The 13,515-nt window shown below is 52.3% G+C and overlaps 1 protein-coding gene across 5 annotated transcripts in view; it reads left to right on the top strand.

Moving 5' to 3' along the window:
• RAD54L2 (RAD54 like 2) overlaps nucleotides 1–13,241 on the top strand; it is a 69,687-nt gene extending 56,446 nt beyond the window's left edge. For 4 of the 5 annotated variants that reach the window (XM_065642886.1, XM_065642887.1, XM_065642888.1 and 1 more), the window contains 12 exons: nucleotides 279–456; nucleotides 1,023–1,274; nucleotides 1,892–2,010; nucleotides 2,320–2,435; nucleotides 3,426–3,525; nucleotides 3,738–3,943; nucleotides 5,154–5,329; nucleotides 6,088–6,284; nucleotides 6,399–6,595; nucleotides 7,065–7,154; nucleotides 7,711–7,803; nucleotides 8,021–9,191. In XM_065642886.1, coding sequence (XP_065498958.1) covers nucleotides 279–456; nucleotides 1,023–1,274; nucleotides 1,892–2,010; nucleotides 2,320–2,435; nucleotides 3,426–3,525; nucleotides 3,738–3,943; nucleotides 5,154–5,329; nucleotides 6,088–6,284; nucleotides 6,399–6,595; nucleotides 7,065–7,154; nucleotides 7,711–7,803; nucleotides 8,021–9,012 — 2,716 coding nt within the window. In that variant the 3' untranslated portion in view covers nucleotides 9,013–9,191. Of the gene's footprint in view, nucleotides 1–278; nucleotides 457–1,022; nucleotides 1,275–1,891; nucleotides 2,011–2,319; nucleotides 2,436–3,425; nucleotides 3,526–3,737; nucleotides 3,944–5,153; nucleotides 5,330–6,087; nucleotides 6,285–6,398; nucleotides 6,596–7,064; nucleotides 7,155–7,710; nucleotides 7,804–8,020; nucleotides 9,192–11,118 lie in introns of those variants that run through there. The other variant, XM_065642890.1, reaches the window with a different exon arrangement.
• The last annotated feature ends 274 nt before the right edge of the window (nucleotides 13,242–13,515 follow it).

A 13,515-nucleotide genomic window follows, 5' to 3' on the forward strand; every position in this document is an offset into this window, starting at 1 on the left:
GTTTTTCAGCCGCCATGGAAAACAGGACTTTCATCACTTTTCTAACACTGTGACTTGTACTAGAAGATTTTAATATTTCAGGTCTTTGTAATTGTGCATACAGTTGGTATTTGGCAGCAGCGAGAGTATCTCAGAAACGTTGTGTGTTAGAGAAGCAACTAGAGGTCTTTCTCCCTGCAGCCAGGTGGGCAAGAAGTCAAAATCTTACCCACAGCCACAGAGATTGGATTGGGAAACTCCCTTCCCTCTATTTATCTCTTTCTTTATTTCTTCCACAGGCGAGGCCACAATGTGCTGAAGGTTCAGCTCCCGTCTAAGGAAGAACATGTAATTTTGGTACGTCTTTCAAAGATCCAGCGGGCCCTTTATACGGAGTTCATGAACCGGTTCCGAGACGCAGGCAACAGTGGCTGGCTGGGACTGAACCCACTCAAAGCTTTCTGTGTCTGTTGTAAGGTAGGTTTTGACAGGAGCTGCAAAGAAATATTCTAGTATGCAAGGGAAAGGCAGGAATACAAGTGAAAGCAGGAGATAAAAGTGTGACTGGCCAGGTGCATCTTCTGTCCCTAGAGTGCCCTGCAATAGCCCAGCAGAATTGTTATCCCCACTTTCAGAACTGGGGTGCAGGGATTTTAAATGTCTTTCTCAAATTTGTGCAAGAAACCTGCAGCCATCAGCTGAGCCAGTACTGGACTGATACCTTAACCATTTACCAAACAAGCAGCTTCCTCTATGGGGTGCAGAGTCGCCTTCTGTTTTGTTTTCAAGGAAAGAATTTGGCAGTTTTAAAGTCAGGAAAGCCTTGGTTAAGATGGTTTATACCTGATGTCATGGCAGAGCCATGATTTGTTTTCACTACCTTAATGCAGACTGGTTTTCTCTGCAGTGCTTCACAGTTCCATGTGGGGATGGTGAGGAGATGGTCAAAGTATTAGTTCTTTCCTTTGAATAGCTGTGGGGGCTTTCAGTCCACAATCACTGGCAAGCACAGGCCTAACCACTTTCTTTTCTTACCCCTTCAGATCTGGAACCATCCAGATGTGTTATATGAAGCTCTGCAAAAGGAGAATCTGGCAAACGAGCAGGATTTGGATGTGGATGACCTTAGTACAGCAAGTACTAATTCCCGCTGCCAGCCTCAGGGAATTAAAGTCAAAACAGAGAATAATACTTTGGCATCACCAGTTGGAGAAGCTACCAATAGCAAGTTCCTCCAGAGCGTTGGCTTCAACCCTTTTCAGGAGAGAGCAAATCAGGTTGTTACATATGAGTGGGTGAGTACCACTGCTGGAAACCTCTTTATGTGGAGAGTTATGATAAACAGGCTAGATACTTACTCTGGGAGACTGTACCTCTTTTTACTAGGGCAGTTTTCTGAACTAAAGCAGAGAAAATACTCTTGTTTAAGAGTTGGGGATTTCTCTTACATTTTCTCTACCACAGAGCATCTTGATAAGCATCTCTGCATGGTGCTGGGAAAGTCTTTTGAGACTCTCGTGAGGCAGGAGTGCAGGCAGCACTCTTTTATACCATTGTTTTCATCTGACCAAAAAGGCTGTGGACTTTGTTCTTCTAAAAATGTGTTAGAGTGAAGTTTAATCTAGATAAGATGGTAGTAAATCTAGTGGGCTGGAGGAGAGGTCTTGAGCTCTAGTATAGAGTCATGAGAGGTTAAGACTATGCACATTCCTCCATGCTCCAAGAAGTTTGTCATTTGGAGCTTCTAAAATGGGAGGTAGCAGCAGGAGTTGGGGCTAACGTTGTCACCTTGGCCTGGCTGGATGTAGATAATATCTCTGCAATGACTCATTTCTCTCACCTTGAGACAGGGATGTTGAACTAAACAGGGAACAAGCAATTCCACCTGTAATAGTCTCCCGTTTCTCGGTAGGCCAAAGACATCTTGTGTGATTACCAGATGGGAGTCTTGGAGAACTCACCCAAGATGGTGTTACTGTTCCACCTAATTGAGGAAAGCATGAAGCTTGGAGACAAGATCTTAGTCTTCAGGTAAGCAAAGTATCAACAGCTGATCCTGCAGTCACCAAATGCTGGAGTAGTTGGACCCTTCCTGGTAGCAGGAAGTTGTTACATGGGGTGAATGGTGTGGCAGTTCCCCTTTTCTCCTTTGTTGTATTAGATCCTACTTTTCCTCCATGAATTTTATACTTCTGCCACTATCAAGTTCACCAGTGAGAGGTGTGCTGCCACAAACAGGGTTTGACAACTGTCAATGCTGTCGTGGTTGGGGAAGAGTTCTGATACTCCACTTCTGCTGCCATGGGGGCTTTCTCCTGAACAGAGATCTTGGTTTTGCAGCCAGAGCTTGTCCACCTTATCTGTCATTGAAGAGTTTTTGGCAAAGAGACCAATGCCGAGTCCTCCAGGCTCAGATGGAGGAGTTCACAACTGGGTCCGAAACATCAACTATTACAGTAAGTGCAGCCAATCCTCCTTTTGGTGTGACATTGTTTCACCCTCTGTGATGAACTAGTTCCTGAAAGTCACCCACCATCTTCTTGTAGTTGTCCCTGGGTGTGAAAATGCTCTTCTGAAGTATTTTTCTGATGCGGTCTCTTTCAGATTGTTCTTGCTTTAGTTGCTTGGGAAGGCAATGCCAGTTTGATAGCAACTGATAATTTCTAAATCTTCTTTTTATATCTTAGAAGATGTTAGACACCTATAACATCTCACACGCTAGCGCTTTTTTAAGTTTTAGAAGATACTTTTTGCTTTCTATGTGGCTATTTTCTAGATCTTGCTTTCCAAACCAGAATCACTGTGGAATGCTTTCACTAGCTTGGGGCTTTGAATTCCTCCTCCCCTCTTCTCAGCTTTAAATCTTGTTCTGGCATGGGTTGTTGCTTTGTGTGGCTACTTTACAGGCCAGGACTGAGAGGAGGGGTAGATACGGTGTCCCTGATTTTTGCAGAGCTGCCAGAAACAACCTGCTGCCCAGGAACAGAGACATGACACCCCTCTGCACTCCTTTAGACCAACACTCTCTGTGCTCAGATCCAGTCTATGGGGTTTTGCCAAAGGCTTTCACAGTTTTGCTTTCGCTTGGTTCTTTGAGCTTCTAGCATACGTGAGGCCTTTGTGCCTGCTGCTCTTGCCTAATACGGAGCCTTAATGTGCTAGGTGCGTTGTAGTACTCCCAGTCCTGGCCTTGCCAAGCTTGAGTAATGTTTTGCTTGATCTTTCAGTTGAACAAATCCCAACCTGGCTAGCTGCATTGCACCTGCTTGGCAGGGCGAATTAGAGGTGCAGAATGGTCCAGTGGAGTTCCCGGAGTGCATGACTTGAGGAAGACCTAGAATTGGTTGGGAACCAGTACCAAAACTCAGTGTTTAGGAAGTGGGTTTGTTCTGATGAGATTCCTCTAAACATACAGAGGTTGTAAACGTGTCCTTTTTTCTTCTCAGGACTGGATGGCAGCACCTCTGCCTCGGAAAGGGAACGGCTGATTAACCAGTTCAATGACCCCAGTAACACCTCTGTTTGGCTGTTCCTTTTGTCCACACGGTAAGTTGGCTGGAGCAGAAGGCTGCAGTGGAGGACTCATGCTGGAGCTCTGTGTGCATATGGGTTTTCAGTTCTTAAATTCCTTTGTAGTATGTTCTCAAAACTCTGTGGGATGATAGTATGATGACTATCCCTGCCTAGAAACTTTGAAAATTGGCCAAGGCAGCAATTTGAAATTTGCCTTGAATTTGAAATTTGCCTTTAATTTCCAGTGCTGGGTGCTTGGGTGTCAACCTCATAGGAGCAAACAGAGTAGTGGTGTTTGACGCTTCTTGGAACCCATGCCATGACGCCCAGGCCGTGTGCCGAGTGTACCGCTACGGGCAGAAGAAGCCATGCCACATTTACAGACTGGTTTCTGATTACACCCTTGAGAAGAAGATCTATGACCGTCAGATCTCCAAGCAGGGCATGTCAGGTAAGTGTGGATATGGTGCTCCACTCTTGGCTTTCACTCCTTTTGGCTCCTTCGAGTCCTGTTTCCTTGGGTTTTGTAACTTTTTTTAAGGTTGAAAACCAAACAGCCAAAGAAATGACAGGCATGTTATCTTAGGGCTGTGTTTGATGTTATGAGTTGAAAGTGACATGACACCCTGCAAGAAATGCAGGGCAGAGCAGTAGTGGTGTAGAGCTGGCATCCTGCTGCAGGGTTGTGCTGCCAGACCAATACATAGGCAGTTGCCTTCCTTGCTACTTTCCTGGTTACTATAAGAGACTGGGGACTTGGGGGTGCTCATTCTGTGCCTGGGTGCTACTTGTCTTAATCTGGGCATTACTTATAAATAGTTCTGTACCTCCATTTCTTCAGCAGCAAGAGAGGGAAAATGACCAAATTAAAATACATATGTATTGATACCTTTTACTGATAGTGCTTACTTAGGAGCCAAAAATAATTAATTCATTCCAGTTCTGAGTTATCCTTGTAACAAAAGTATCTTTTGTGCTGGCTTGTGCCAGCTGGTCGAGCATGCAGCTGAGGGTTGTGGTGACGCCAAAAGACTTCTGCTGCCTGCATCCTTCTTTGTCTCAAAACCCAACTCCAGAAGCAGCAGCTCAGTGTGCTGTCTTGAACTTGAGCTGGAGTCCTCTGGCTCCCAGGAGAGTCCTGGACATAGGTATTTTCTCCATGTGCTCCTGTTTGCCCTGTGTGCAGGAAGGAACATCTGAGGAAAACTTTCAGGCTCTTGTGAGAGAGGGACTGTGACTTTCCGAGCTTTTGACACAATAGAGTTCTCTGAATTGCAGCACCTGGTTATTAACTTGAGCATTTTTGGTGGGATTTGTGGGAGGGCACATACTGATGTGGCTGCATTCTGTCCCAGGGCTTGTACGTTTTCAGCCTTGCGATGTGCGATGGGACACCACCCATAATTAGCCTCAAGTTCCTGCATGCCAGGAGCTCCGTGACCTCCACTGCATTGCTGTGCAGTGTGGAGCACAGGGTGTTTGTCAGCCTGACTCGGTCAAACAGGCTCATCTCTGGATGTGGCTGATGATTTTTCTCCCTGCCCTGACATATCCAGAAGGCTTCTGAGGACTGGGCAGATTGCAAGGAGGGAGCTCTGTTCGGACAAGAGTGTAGGAAGGGCAGCAGGCAGCAGTACCGCTCTCTTCACTCTCTTTTCCAGATCGGGTGGTGGACGATCTGAACCCAGTGCTGAACTTCACCCGACGAGAAGTGGAGAACCTGCTGCATTTTGTGGAAGAGGAATCCAACCCTGCTCAGCTCTCCCTCAATCCAAGCAAGATGAAGGAGTCTGTTCTACAATTAGCCTGTCTCAAGTATCCTAACCTCATCACCAAGGTAAGGCAACCTGCTTCCTGGCTGGCACAACATGCACAGGCAGGAGGAGGTCTGGAGGAGTCTGGCTGTGTGAAGGGGACATGGTGGCAAGAAGGACACATCTGTGTGCTGGTGGGAATAGGTAAAAAATCCTTTAGAGAGGGCTCTAAGAGCCCTGCCCTTCCCAGCAATATCTTCTACACACTTAGCCATGTCTGTCCTGGACAGATTTGGGGGCAGGTTGTAGGGCACTGTTTTCAACTTGCTACTAGGCGGGAAGGTGACAGTGGCATATCCCAGCTTGCCACCAACTGTCTTCCTGGGGTGGCTTTAAAATAAAGTTGGGGCAGCCAGCACTTGCCTGCATTGTGAAGAGTGTCACTGGCAGGGTGGTGCTGCAGAGTGGGACTGTGGCCAGGTGCTGCAGGGCTCTGGTGGCTCTGTGACATCTCAGCAGGCTCCGTGCTTGTGCTCTTTGCCTGTCCTTTGACTTGTGGTTTTTGCTGTGTGCTTGTGGTAAGCGATCGCCCTAATTGGGCAGGCTTCGCGATGGTGAGCGACGGCTTAGCTGACTCTGTCACTCTTCAGGCTGAGCCCTGATCACATTTGCCCCACACATGCTTTGCCATGACCAGCTCTGCCTCCCAGCTCCCCTCTTCCCTGCTCCAGCCACGTATGGAGACAGTACTGGTGCAGCGACCAGGTGGCTGCCATTTGGGGCATGTTGGTTCCCCCTTGTGGTGTGTTGCTGTCAAAGCCTCAGTGCTGTGGGGTTGCAGGAGCCTTTTCAACATGAGTCGCTGCTGATCGACCGGAAGGAGCACAAGCTGACCAAGGCAGAGAAGAAGGCAGCCAAGAAGAGCTATGAGGAGGAAAAGCGAGCATCCGTCCCCTATACCCGGCCGTCCTACGCACAGTATTACCCAGCCAGTGACCAGAGTCTGACGAGTATCCCTGCTTTTAGCCAGAGGAACTGGTGAGCACCTGCCTTTTCCCCTTCTTCCCATGCTTTAGACGTGAAATGAGGGGGCAGAGGATGCTCAGCCCTGTCAGTGGGGGCACTGCACTTTCCTCCCTCCTCTCTCACTAGGCGACCAGCCCTCAAGGGTGAGGATAAGCCAGTGGCAAGCGTCCGCCCAGTTCAATCCACGCCCATTCCTATGATGCCCCGGCACGTCCCCATGGGCAGTGCAGGATCAACCTCAAGTTCCAGCCCTGCTGTCAACTTCCCCATCAACTATCTACAGCGAGCTGGTGTCCTTGTGCAGAAGATTGTCACCACCACAGGTCAGTTGCTGGTACTCACAGTGAGTTGTGATGCCCATGGTGAACTGAGGAGCAGGGTGAGCTGTTGATGCCCACGTGGGCTGTGGGCAGATGAGCATCAGAGCCACTGATACTGCTTCTCTGCATTTGAGGGGTTCCACTGTACCTGGAAGACTTTCCGTGCAAGGGGTATGGGCCTGGCGGGCTGTTGAGAATGAACTCCCCATGAGGGGGCCTGCAATACTCTCATCAGTTGCCCCTGTTAGGATAGGGGAGGTGCTGTGCCGGAGCTGCATGGCTTTTGTTTCCTCGGAGCCTCTGCTGCCTTCCTATGCCACTCAGAACTCAACCCAGGGCTTGCTCCCAGCACAGCATGTAGGAAAGACAACTGCACTGCTAGCAGAGGGGTTCAGTGGTGCACCTCACTGATCCTGAGCGTGGCTGGTGTGTAATTTCACATACACTGTTCTGTTTCTTCCCCCACTGCCAGATATTGTGATTCCGGGTACAAACACATCCACTGATGTACAGGCAAGAATCAGTGCTGGTGAGAGCATCCACATCATCCGAGGGACAAAAGGTAGGTCTCTCTGTCCCAGTAAGACTTGTGGTTAGGGTCCTAGCTGATGCTACTTAGTAAAAAAAGGGATGTAAAAGCATGAATCGGTCCCTCGAGAGGAAAAGAAACAGGAAGGGGAGGAGATCTGGACTTTGCAGTGGCTCTGTTGCAGCCCATGGTTTGGGTGTGCTGTTGTAGCTGATGCTTCAGGGCTATTGCAGCTGTGGCTGCTCCTGCCTCTGAGAGGAGCTGTTGAACTTTGTGGTTGGGTATCTCATTCTCAAAATGCCCACTGTGTGCACTGGGCTAGCCAAACGCTTGCCAGTGCTCCCAGAACAAACTTAGTCCCAAGCATGAAGTTCCACATTTCCCACAGACAGCACATTGGTAAGGGATGAGCTCCAACCTGGGAAAGCTGAAGGGATGGAAATGAGGAGTGAGGAAGGGGGCAGCAGCCCCCTGCCGATCTCCTGCACAATTTGTGGGCTGCCCTTACGCAGCACTGCTGTCCTGGTCCAGCCTGGGCAGCCTCACGGGCGCACGGAAACTGAATGAAGTTGTTCTGCCTCTGTCCCAGGGACATATATCCGGACCAGTGATGGGCGGATTTTTGCGATCCGGACCACTGGGAAGACCAAGGGCAATGAAGACCGTCGGGCAGCTGCCTCAGGTAAGGGTTTGTGAGTACTGTGTGGGGCTCACTTGTGGGCTTTTCTACCCCAGTGTCTGTGGTGCTGTTCCCTGGCTGCCTTCCATCACACCTGTCTTCAGAGCTGACCCCATGATTTTCCCATGATTCCCCCACCTTCCTTCTCACTGTTCCTTCTTGACCCTCAGGTTTTTCTCCAAGATTGTCTTTCTCACCTGCTCCATCTCCTTGCCCCCAGGCTCCCAGAACTCTTCGCTGGAGTCCACAAGCAACGGCAGACACAGTGCCTCATCACCGCAGCTCCCCAGCACAGAGGAGCTCACTCGGCCCATATCCCCTGACAGCCCCGAGATCATCAGTGAGCTGCAGCAGTACGCGGAGGCCGCAGCTGCCCGGGAGTCCCGGCACAGCTCTCCCAGCACCAACACAGCGCAGGGCCACCCTGCTCGCACGGACACTGCACCTGGCTTAGCAGCCCGAGGAGCTGAGCAGCGCGTGGGGATTCACTGCATGGCTCCCGCCGTGTCTTCAGCCCTGCCAGCCACCAGCCAGCATGTCGATGCCCACTCGGTGTTGGACTTGCGGGGCAACAAGCGCAAGTCGACCTCTCCATCAGCTCCAGAGGAGCAAGCTCGCCGGCAGCAGAAGAAGCGCCAGTTACCATCGTCCGTGCAGCCCTACGAACACGGGTACCCCGTCTCTGGTGGGTTCGCCATGCCTCCTGTCTCTTTAAACCACAACCTAACCCATCCATTTGCCTCCCAGCCAGGAAACTCCTTGTACATGGGTGCTGGCTCCTCTTATTACCAGCTGCCCAATTTACTCCCAGACCCTCATCTGGTGTTCCCTGTGACTACTGACCCTCTGCTGACAGCCGGCACCGCCAGCTCTTCTGCTGCTACCTCAGCCACCGCCAGCATCCCCTCATTCATGCTAAACCCTTCTCTGACGGGGGTGCTGCCCAATTACTCGCTTCCCTTCACGCAGTCACTCCTGCCCGAGCCCAGGATGTTTGCTCCTTTCCCAGCCCCCGTCTTGCCTAGCAGCCTTCCCAGGAGCATGGCATCTGCCTACCCTGGCTACGTGTCCCCTCACTCGGGCTACCCGGCTGGGGGCCTCCTTCGGTCCCAGGTGCCTCAGTTTGAACCCCAGGAGGTCCCAGAGGTGGGATGCAGCTCTAATGACGAGGACAAAGACGACGACGATGTTATAGAGATCACAGGGAAATAATGGGCCCAGCTCCTGCTTAGTCTCAGCTCTGCCAGGAGGCAAAAGTTGCAGGACCTTTTTGGGAGTCAGGATTTCCCCTCTGGGCCACAGCAGTGGGTGGAGAAGGATGCGAAGGGTGTGGGGGTGGTTTTGTTCTTTTCATTTTGTTTTGTTGTTTTTTAGCTGTCAAGGGTCTGAATTGTTATTAGGGGCTGGGAGATGGGAGGGGGATGGAGTGGACCTGCGAGGGCGGGTGGAGCAAGAGCCAGGGGAGGAGGGAAGCAGCGATGCAAACCATAGGAGTGCCTCCCTTCCACGCTCTGTCTGTCTGTCTCTGTTCTCTGTCTTGTCTGGAAGAGGGAGGTTTGATGTTGCAAGTCGCTGCCCTTCTCAGGCCTGGAGGTATGGGCTTGACCGCAGGCAGGGCCAAGCTTCCTCTCACACAAACTGCCTTATCTGTGAACTTCTCTCACTCCGGGAGGTGTTGGCCAGGGGGACATCTCCAGCAGAGTTTGGGGATGAAGTGTTTTTACTGGGGAGGGTGCAGGAGGGCTTCTATGTTGTGTATGTTGGGGCAGTGGGATTGATGTAAAAAAAAAAAAAAAAAAAGGGAGGGGGGTGCAGAGAAAAAAAAATAGAAGCAAAACACCCCACAAATGATTTGCCATCCTCTTCAAATTCACATGAAACCAGTGTGAGGGCTCCAGGCAGGCTCCTGCTGCAGCGAGGCAGGCAGGGCTCTGGTGGGGGCTCCCCTGGGCCCTTTTGGAGGATCCTGTCCTCCCCAGCTCTTCTGGAGTGTCGCATCCCAGGTAGGTTGGTCCTAGGGTTCTGATGCCAGCTCTGTGTGCCAGATGAGGGGAGCAATCCCAGACGTCTTGGTGGCCATTGGAGGGGAATCCTGGTGACTTCGCCACGGCCCTGCCATTCTGTGTGAAGGCCACCAAATCTGGGGGCAGGGGAGCTCGCTGTCGCTTCTCCACTGCACCAGGCAGTGGGGAAGGTTGGGAGGGGACACTGGACCCAGTGCCGGTTACTGTTTAATCTGTGATCGGAGTGACTTCCCCCTGCACAGAATCTCTAATTTATTTCATGAAGGCATAATATTTATTATTTGGGAGACTCTTTCTTTCTTTTTTTAAATTAATTTCCATATTAAAAAAATAAAATGCTGGCCTCCATCATGCAGTGATTGCTTGTTGGGTTGTCTGTGTGGGGAGAAGCAGCCAGCTGACCAAAGCGTGGCTGGAAGCAGGGCTGGCTGCGGAGATGCCTGTAGCTGACCTGTGTTGCGTTGGCTGGATGTGCCCCATCGGGGCATCGTGCTGGAGCAGGGAGGAGCTGCTCTGGGTGTTCAGCAGCAGCAGAGGGAGGATGGAGCCCTCTGGTCATGTTGGGGCAGGTGGAGAAGTGCGTGTTGCAGCCTCCTGTGCTCGTTCCCAGTGAGGAGGAGGAGGGCCGTGAGGTGTGTGGCGGTGGGAAGGCAGAGCTCCTGCTGGGGATGCACCTGTCCCCACACAGGGAGCGGCACTGAGCCCAGTCCTGCTCTGCCACCCACCTGCAGAGCCTGGCCCTGACAGCAAACGCCTTGGGGCCCGGGGATCCTGAGCAGAAGCTGGGCTTGGGGTGTATGACTGTGTGTGACTGCGTTAGGATGGAGACCTGAAATCTGGGAACCTCTGTGTCACAGCTGGATGTCACCAGGCAGGAGGTGTGCTCACCTGTGTGGGATGTCCCTGGAGTGTGGCTGGGACTTTGGAGCAGTGGTAGCTTGTAGGGGACCTCGTGGGCTGTGGAAGCTGCGGTCACTGGTGTTTGCTGGGACCAACTGGGTGCAGGAAAAGGCAGGATGTCCTGACATCCTCCATCAAAGGGGCGCTGGAGGGAGGGGACCTCCCTTCCTGAGGGAAAGAGAGGGGGGTGTATGCACACGTGTGTTACAAAAACAATAAAAAACGTTATGGGGCTTTCCTAGTGTCTTTCTCTGTTTAATGGACATTGTCTGTCAAACATAACCACACCATTCATAAAAGCCTTAGATCAACAGTTTAGCTATGCAAATTATTTTAATTATTTTTTTAAAAAAACAAACATTAAAATAGTGCTTTCTTCTTTAACATATCCTAGGAGTTGAAAACCGAGGGGTTCTGAGCAAACTGCTGGACAACTTGTCTTTGGATGCACCATGGAAATAAAAATCAAACCCCCCACAAAAGTAACAAAGCAAATTAACTGATGGTGTTCATGCAAGTTTCTCCAAAGACTTGACAGTGCTGCGTCTGTGAGTCGTGCCCTCCTGTGCTCTGTGTGTCCACCTCGTGCACAACCCTGTGACACTGATTGTGTGACGAGCTTGCCCTGATGTCCGTTGCATCCCTGTGAGGCTGTCGGTTTTCTGGTGGATTTGGGGAATGGACCTAGGCAAGGGCTTTCCTTGTCGAGAGTAGTGAGTGTCGAGACCTGCAGGTGCATGGGAGAGGCTGGAGTGTGAGCAGCCCCTTGCCAGAGCCCTGTTGCAGCCCCGGTCCTCGCTGGTGGCTGTCAGGGCTGTGGTGTTCATCCGAGGGACCCTCCTGCATCCTCTCTGAACTGGGGTGTTTTGTGGCTCTGTGCTGGGATGAGGCGTGAAGATTCAGCTGGGGGTAGCTGGCACTGCAGCCATGGTACCTGTGACTGCAGACCCTTTTCTCTGCCCCTTGCCTCACCAGGAGAGCACCTGGGGCTTCCTGAGCAGGCCCTGGCATGTCCCCCGGCTGCCACCCAATGTCCTCCTGGGGATCCCAGCACAGCCCAGGCTCTGTGGCCATAGGAGCTGGCGGTGGCAGGTGCTTGGCTGCTGCAGGGCACACGCTTTGTGCCATGGGCACCAGGGCAAGGTGTAAGGGCTCTCCTGGCTCCTGTGTGGCCATGGGGGGCTTGGAGACCCCTCACTGCCCTCCTGTGGTGTGGCTGCCCCTGGGTGTGACCCGCTGCAGGGGGCTTCCTCTCACTGGCAAACGTCCGTGGATGGGGGCAGCCACAGCACGGCGTCTCTGCTCAGCAAGTGCCCGAGTGGAGCCCTAGCTGCCCTCCTGGAGCATGGCAGGGCACGTGGCACCTCTCTGTCCCACAGACCAGCCCTGAGCACCCTTTAATGAGGGGCCGAGTCCCCTGGGCCCCGTCAGAGCCTCGGCTGAGAGGTGGTAGCAGAGACAGCTGTGACACCCTGACCATGGGGCTCCCATGGGGACTGGCAGTGACTGGGGCTGCTCCGAGGTAATCGGAGGCACCTGCTGTGCCCTGGTGCTGGGGGCAGGATTTCCTCCACCCCACAGAAGCTGCAAGGGTGTGTGAGTTATCCAGGGGCTTTCCGAGTGAGGGGACCTCTCAGAGCCTCGAAGTCCTCTCCCATGGGGTTCCTTCTCCCCCTTGTCTGCCATCCCCAGGCTTTTTTCTTCTTCAGCACGTGGTTCTGTTGCAGAGGGTCTTGTCTTAGTTTTCCTGAGCCTGGAACAGGGACTTTCCCTGCGCAGGTTAAATTTTTCTTTTGCTGCTGAATTTGTCTCCAAACAACCAGAGGGAAGAAGCTGCCAGTTTGCAGTGGGGCTGCGGGTGACACTGAGGACAGCCATGCAGGTCTCTCCACTGAGGGTTTTGAGCACTAAGGGAGGTTTCTGAGCGCAGCCCAGGGGCCAGGGCAGAGCCGCAGGGACCTTGGGGACACCCAGGTGCCCTCCGCCTCGGCACCCAGCCCTGGCCCTTCCTGTGGGTGGGAGGTTTCACTCCCGGGGACAGTGGGGCTGGGTACTGCTGCGGGACAGCACCCCAGGCACAGCCAGGGCTGTGGCTGCTGTGTGCCCCCATCTCCATGGGCCTCTGTCTCCGTGTGCTTGTTGCCCACTCACCAGTTGTGGCGGATGCACTCGATTGCCCCCCCAGCTCTTGGGGCATCATGGGGGTCTGTGGGGTGGGGGCAACACAGCCCAGCCTGGCCTGTGCTGGGCATGATCTGTTGCATGTTTGCCTGGGAGGTCAGTGGGGTGGATGCAGATACAGAAAACAAATATTCCATCAACCAGCGAGTGGGATTTCCACAGGGGCTTCACTAGGAATGATGTATATTTTGGGTTAATTATGTCAACAAATGGCTGGATGCAAGAGAATTGCTGTTGGTTTGTGGGTGGCTTCCAGGCCAAAACAGACGAGCACAGCAGATACCTTCACAACTGGTGTTTCTCGCCACTTTGGGATGAATTTTGTTAATCCAGTCTTGGGAGGATGGGGGGGGCAGGGAGGGCTGGGGTGGGGACCAGCGGTTAAGTGGGGAACATAGTCCAGCTAGATACAGTGAGATGATGGCTCCTTGCAATGCGGAGCAAGCGCTTGCTTCCAAGGGGCGGTGGTGCGAGTGAGGGGCAGCAGGAGAGCAGCCTCTGCGGCTCTGTGCCTCTCATCTTGGTGGCACCTGGCTTGGAGCCGGAGTCCCTGGCAGATCCACAGGAGCCTGAAGGAATCTATCACTGAGTCTCATTTTGGGTTTTCTGT

This window comes from Caloenas nicobarica, chromosome 11 (assembly GCF_036013445.1).
Source record: "Caloenas nicobarica isolate bCalNic1 chromosome 11, bCalNic1.hap1, whole genome shotgun sequence".
Taxonomy (NCBI): domain Eukaryota; kingdom Metazoa; phylum Chordata; class Aves; order Columbiformes; family Columbidae; genus Caloenas; species Caloenas nicobarica.